General features: G+C 45.2%; 1 protein-coding gene across 1 annotated transcript in view; it reads left to right on the top strand.

Annotated features, from left to right (window-relative positions):
* Positions 1–7,500, top strand: part of cntln (centlein, centrosomal protein) — a gene marked incomplete at its 5' end in the record, with an annotated part of 179,643 nt that overhangs the window by 144,788 nt on the left and 27,355 nt on the right. The window contains one exon of the mRNA XM_080722659.1: positions 2,988–3,062. Within this exon, the coding sequence (XP_080578785.1) occupies positions 2,988–3,062 (75 nt within the window). The remainder of the gene's footprint in view (positions 1–2,987; positions 3,063–7,500) is intronic.

The raw sequence follows: 7,500 nt of genomic DNA, 5'->3' as shown, positions 1-7,500 counted from the left end.
CAAGCATGCGTGCAAGAATTCTCCGCCTCTCAACTTCTACGCGCGTCCCAAATAATCGCCCGCCTCTCTTTGAAAATGAATTACTGAGGCACGTCAACCACCTTCCGTCTGAGGTAGTAGTAGAAGTTTAGCTGGTTACACAGTTTTTGTGCTTTCTGGCCCCTTCATTGTTTTAGAAACTGGGATTTTGTGTTCACCTGCTGTATTCCTTTAGTTTTGTGAAAGGCCCTTGTGCTGTCAAGGACAAGCCAAACATACTGCAGCCACTGCACACACATACATACATTCATGCAGTGCACACCGCACGCACGCACGCACGCACACACACACACACACACACACACACACACACACACACGCGCACACACACAAGCGCGCGCACACACACAACAATGGCACATGTACAGAGGCAAAAATCCATCCAAGCTTACACACACACACACACAGACACACGCATGCATAAACACACATACACAAGCGCACACACACACACACAATCTGGGATGTAAGCATGCTAATACAGTATCTACACACCCACACACACAAAACAATGTGTTATGTGACATTATTATTCAAGCATGCTTGACTCCATTTAATTTTAATCTGTTCGCACGCACGCACGCACGCACGCACGCACGCACGCACGCACGCATGCACGCACGCACGCACGCACGCATGCACACACACACACACACACACACACACACACACACACACACACACACACACACACACACAGTTTGGTGTACTGTCAATTGCTCTGTCTTTGTTGTGTCCCATAGTGTCCCATAGAGGGCCAGGCAGCGAGTGCGGAGCCTCACTGGGCTCCCTGGGCAGCTTGTTGTGGAGTTAATAAGGCCATAATTGCCAGGACGGTTTGTTTTCCAGCTGACTCCTGATGATAGACAGAGGGTCAGCGCATTGCTATGCACCCGCCAAGGGAGGACAAATACAATCACACACACACACACACACACACACACACATGCGCGCACATGCGTGTCACACACACCTCTTTGGGAGACACACGAGAAAGGAGGACTGACAGGAGGCCCACCATGCCTCCAGCCTCTCCCCTTGTCTCTCTTTCTTCCTGTCTCTCTGGCTTTTTGTCTATCAGTCCTTTCTTTTCCCAATTTAGCCAGTAGTTACTAATGAGGCGGATATGAAAATGAGCCACGCAGTGGCACTTACCCTAACACCAAGGAACCCTCCACAGACATTACCAGGGGAGGCCAGGAGGGACATGCACTGACACACACACACACACACACACACACACACGCACGCACGCGCGCGCACGCGCGCGCACACACACACACACACACACACACACACACACACACACACACACACACACACACACACACACACACTGTTCTGTACCTCTCCTCCCCTGCTCCCTTGTCCCCTTGAGGGAGTGCAAAGGGCTCCCGACATCATTTGGAACAGCAACACCTGGGGTTGAGAGTGAGAGAGGCAGCTTGTGTTAGCATGGAGGTGTACACGCTACTGTGCCCTGTTCATTAGTGGTAACAAGCTTACTACTCAGCTAGGTCTTTATACATGAGTAGCCCTCGCTCACACGCATGCGCGCGCGCACACACACACACACACACACACACACACACACACACACACACACACACACACACACACACACACACACACACACACACACACACACACACACACACACACACACACACACACAGCCATAGGGTCTCCTGAGAGGTTCCTCAGGGTCTATGCTTGTGTAGGTCATACTAAAATAAAAGGAAAAAATCTTGCCCCAAAGCAGCAGACCAATAAAGACCATGTTTGTGATACAGTAGGTTTCCGTTTTCTATTGTAAGTTCTCTCAAGATCTCTCCAGACAAAGAACTTCCGCTTCTGTCATCAATGAATCCTCCGAACTACGTATATGACACTGTGTCCTACATGCCCTGCAGTAATACATAATTGTATTCACTTCCTGCTTTAAAAATAAGTTCTGTCAAAACCTGGGTATTACCTTATGGAGAAGGAAAGAAAGTATACAATCTGTTACAAGTAAGTAATAGTAAGTTATGGTATCACTTTGCTATTACAGATCTCTCCCCCTGTAGATTATATTGTATCGATTGATTATACATAAACTTTGTATGGTGTATTGCCTCGCATCGTATCTCGTATTCTGTACATATGTGGCATTGTTGATCCCTGTCCACATGTGCCAATCTGTCTTGTTCTTTTGGTGTTTCATGTCAGTCAGGTTTGTAACAACACCAAGTCTAATAGCAGGGCATTCATTGTACTTGGAGAATAAAGTGACTGTGTGATTCTGTTCCTTATTCAAATACAGTATAATCTCTATTGCATGAATGCTACTCCAATGGTCTCACAGGGGTCTTCAACAGGGCGTCTGGGACCCCTAGGAGGTCCTAAGAGTTACTACAGGGGGTCCTCCAAATCTTCCGATCCTTTTTATATTAACAACTTGAACCCTAGTGTCCATATTTTCTTAGAACTGTAGCCAAAAATAGCAGATCTACAAGCTCACAACACCTCGCGCTGCGAGGCGTTGTGACATTGTAGATCGGCTATTTTTGGCAAGAGGTTTGGTGTAGAGGGGAAAAAGAGCAGACAAAGTACATAGTGAAAGGTCAAGTCTATTAGGTAATGACGGCTCAAGTGGTTAAATATCTGAAAACACCCATTTACATGAATCCAAAATACACTGATGGAACACTGTTAAACGATAAAACTATATGGAATCTATGAACAGGTTGTGGGGACCCCCTGCTTCATCTCTCTCTCAACTAAGGGGTCCTTGGCCTGAAAACATTGAAGACCCCTGGTCTATAACAACTCACTGGGCTTATTAAATCCATAACACACAGTATGTTTGTACAGCTCACTGTTAAATTGCCATATTGTTAAAAATGTACACATGCTCCTCCCGACAATAAGACAACGTCTGTGGTTGTTTACTTTGTTGTCTGTAGGAGGCAGAGGACTCCTCGGAACCCTCCAGAGACAAGGTGTGGCTGGGGAGACTTGACCACCTCCTGCAACAGAAGGTCAGACCCCTGCCATGCAATTACATTCAGTGCTGCTCATTTAAGTTTTGCTGACAGTCCACCTTTCACAAAAAAAAATTAACCCTAAAGGCCCATTCCCACTGGGCCAGATAACAGATAAAAAAATCTCTTTCTCCAGATATTTTTCCATTCAAAGTGGATGGTAGATACAGATAAACAACATATTTGCCACAGATAAAAGTATCTGTGGCAAATATCTGTGGTAGATATTTTTGGAGCTGTGTGCAGCTCCCTATACGTGGCTGTGTGGGTCTGTGTGTGTGTGTGTCTGTCTGTCTGTGTGTATGTAGCCTGACTTCGGCGCGTAACTAGTGCCGCACCATTTACGCCACTCGCGCAATATATACATCAAAATGTGCGGCTCGGCCGGGAATGGTGTTCTATTACCTTTCGTTCCGATCCGCCTTACCATGCCGTCGTAATCGGCAAAAAACGACGCTTAATTGTCCCCATTGACTTATAATGGGACAATGCAAGAAATCACTTTCAAGTATTTTTCTCTCGTAAACCATAGGAGCTACAGTTTCAAACCTCGGAGAGGAGATTCATAATGATTTTAAGAATGAATCGAAAAATAATTACATCACTCGGCCTCATGGTGGCGCTATAACGGCCCACTTTACGTTTTGCCCCGTAACTCTTGAACCGTAGATCGGAAAATTAAAATTCTTTTTTCCCTGGATTCCTTGGGTCAAGACGCATCTCCCCATATAGGCCACGCCCATTTGCGCCAGGATAGATTTTCCGCCATCTTGAATTTTCTCCAAAACACACTTTTTGCTCCTTTTCCTACATATTTTCTTCAAATGTCACAAAAATCGGTACACATGATCTACACACACACACACACACACACACACACACACACACACACACACACACACAGCTCCACTTCACACGGGTGTGATTTTTTTATCTGTATCTACCATCCACTTTGAATGGAAAAATATCTGGAGAAAGAGATGTTATCTGGCCCAGTGGGAATGGGCCTTAAAGTGATAGTTCGCCTATTTTATAAACGCAGCTGTGTGGAGTACTCACCAGTAATGGACTTGTTCTAAGGGCATGAATTGGTTTGCTGAATCCCCTGGACAGAACTGTGGTCATTTTTGTGCTGAATTAAAAGTAGTTCCATTGAGTTGCTAGAACCTATTTTTTGTAATAAACGAATCCACAAAACCGCCGTCATTATTATTGTTGACCTATTTCTACTTCTACGAGTAATGCTCGTTCAACTTTGACCCCTCTGTAACATGGTACTATTTCTTCTCTCAAGTAGATCACTGCGCCGCACTATAACTCTATGGCGCCGCATCACTCACGGCGTATGCTCTGTGCTTCTGAGAGCTGCTGCAGCACACACTGTTTATTTGTTGTGTGGTCGCTGCTGATCGCTCCTACTAGCTAGCCTTGAATAGCAACTTACCTAACCTTTATCTGCCATTGCTAACACAAGGGAGATATATCCACGCATTTCTGGGTAACAGAAAAAAACTTCTTCACCGTTTCCCCAAGGATAAAGACAGCCAGCGAGTTTTCCCCTCTGGTCCCGTATCTAACACTACGCTATGTCACTGGTGAGCACTTGCGCTCTGAGCCGCGGCAGCACAGGCTGCTCAGCCTCTTATCTGTAGTAAAAATAAAATATACACTTTCACTACTCATCCAAAAAAAAGGCGGTTCTAAGATGTCGAAAGCCTACTGTACTTAGTGGCAACACTCGTAGCCCCCCATCTCACGTCTAAAATACACATTTGGTCCAGAAAAGAAAATATTTCACTGGAAGTTTTAGCTACTCCACACCGCCCTCTACAGATCTTGTCAATAGAAAAGTCCATTGACCAGATTTTGCTTTCGGGTGAAATATATTTTCTTTTATGGCAAAAAGTGCATTTTGTACGTGACATTTAGACAGATTGCCCCCACTTCTGAAAGTAGGCTTTTTACTCTATGGAGATGTCTTTGTTTTGGTGAGAAGCGAAACTGTACTTTGTATTTTTGCCAGACCCAGGGGGTCGGCCTACATAAGGCTTTGTCGGTCTGTCGGTCTGTCGGTCGGTCGGTCGGTCCCTCTTTTCCTCAGTGTCCCTCTTTTCCTCAGTGTGCCTGTGTTTGCCTCTGACTGCTCATCTGCCCCTCCCTTCCCTTGCTCGGCTGATTGCCTTGAGTGCCGTCACCTGTACGGGACCAGCTGAGTTGAGTTGGCTGACGAGCTGCTGAGACTATAAATTCCTGTGTGTTCATGTGTTAGTTCAGTGCTGCAAAACATTTGCCCTACAGCCATACTAGTGAAAACAGCCCATCTACAAGCTCACAAACATTTCCAGCTGCTCAGCCTATAAAATCCTGTGTGTTCATGTGTTAGTTCAGTGCCATACTAGTCAAAACAGCCGATCTACAAGCTCACTACGCTTTGTTGCTGAGACTATAAAATCCTGTGTGTTCATGTGTTAGTTCAGTGCCATACTAGTGAAAACAGCCGATCTACAAGCTCACTACGCTTTGTTGCTGAGACTATAAAATCCTGTGTGTTCATGTGTTAGTTCAGTGCCATACTAGTTTTCATTGCGGGTCTGGCACAACCAGGTGACCTGGTCTAGTTACTACAGAGGAGAGGGTGCGCAGGCTTTCCTAAAGCGCAAGGGCTCATCGGTGACATAGCGCTACGCTATGGACCAGAGCTACCGATTGCAGAGGGTAAAACAACACTGACTGGACTAATAAAATATATCGTCTGTACCATTGGTTCTCAAAGTGGGATCCGGGGACCCCCAGGGCAGGGTCTTTGAGGGAATATAAGGGGGTCCCCAGCTAATAGTTAGGACCGAAGGCGAGATTTCAGCTTTCAGGAGCGACTAGGCAGCTATCGGTTCAGACTGTTTTGGGGGCGTGTGCTGCGGCTGCCGCGGGATGCGCCCGTTGAGTTGAATGCGGCGCAGTGATCCACTCGAGAGAAGAAATAGTACCATGTTACAGAGGGGTCAAAGTTCTTCTTCTTCTTCTTTCGTGTATCATCAGATGGCCAACTCAGTGTCCTGCAGCCACGCCCTCGTCTCTGGTCCTAAATCGAAAAGACCAGCTTCTGAGGGTGGGCTGTATAGGGGGCAGCCGGTGATTATGTGCTCGGCAGTCTGTTCAGGCTCGCCACACTCGCATGCCGCACTGTCCGTTAGGCCCCACTTCTTCATAGAAGACTTGAAGCGCCCGACTCCAGTGCGCAGACGGTTCAGCGAGGTCCATAGGTGTCGTGGCATATCTTCTCCTTTTACACCTAAGGGTCAAAGTTGAACGAGCATTACTCGTAGAAGTAGAAATAGGTCAACAATAATAATGACGGCGGTTTTGTGGATTAGTTTATTACAAAAAATAGGTTCTAGCAACTCAATGGAACTACTTTTAATTCAGCACAAAAATGACCACAGTTCTGTCCAGGGGATTCAGCTGACCAATTCATGCCCTTGGAACAAGTCCATTACTGGTGAGTACTCCACACAGCTGCGTTTATAAAATAGGCGAACTATCACTTTAACCCAGTATTGGTGATATCCAAACATAAATGGAGAGTATCAGAGAAGTAGCCTGTTTTCCTTTCGTCTATGATGCTTTTGTTTGATAATTTTCACATTTTACATTTGGCAAGTTTTTCATCAGTTATACTGTAGCTAGCTTCGGGATCCAGGCATTTCAAGAAGAAAAGCCTGGGCTAGCCCCCATGTAACTGTGGTTCACCACATTGTAATTGTAATTTTGCGCATATAAAATATATGTAGCCGTTCGGATATCTTATTTTACATAAGCATTGTTCATGTGAACTGCTTATCCATTATAATGATCTAAATCGCTATGATTTATCACTCGTTTTCCACCGCGGATTCACTTCCTCATTTACTCATGCTTAGTGGTCACTGGCCAGCAGCAGCGCAGCAGAGAGAAGTGAACAGAGGGGGGAGGTGAACAAATCCTATTGGCCGATGAGATTTGCCGGGTTGTGTATGGGGCATAGAATGTCCGCCTTAAGCTAGCCTATACTGTAGATGATCTAAAGGTCTTTACACACTGGGGGCATGACGAATAAACAAGTTGAAAATGCAAAATACAACGATTATTTAGCATCAAAACTATTCATATAGTTAATGCCTCATTTCATATTCATACAGGTTCATGCAATTTTTCACAATACAGAAGTTCATAAAAATCCACCTTGTTCCGTAAAAAAAATAAAAATGATGTTGCTTTATCTCCGTGGAATATTCACATTCTGTGTAAATGTATTCTTGACACAAACAACAGTTCAAAAAATATGTATTTTCTGGTGAAATAATTGCAAGAAGAAAATGCCCTCGGTGTGTAAAGGCCACTTGAACCGCAGCATCCATATTCTGGTAGGAGTGAAACAGATCTACATTTTGATCAGAAC

The sequence above is a fragment of the Nannobrachium achirus genome (assembly GCF_963921795.1).
Source record: "Nannobrachium achirus genome assembly, chromosome: 3".
Lineage (NCBI taxonomy): Eukaryota > Metazoa > Chordata > Actinopteri > Myctophiformes > Myctophidae > Nannobrachium > Nannobrachium achirus.
The sequence above is the reverse complement of the archived record's forward strand: the minus strand, read 5'-3'. Positions and strand labels throughout refer to the sequence as shown.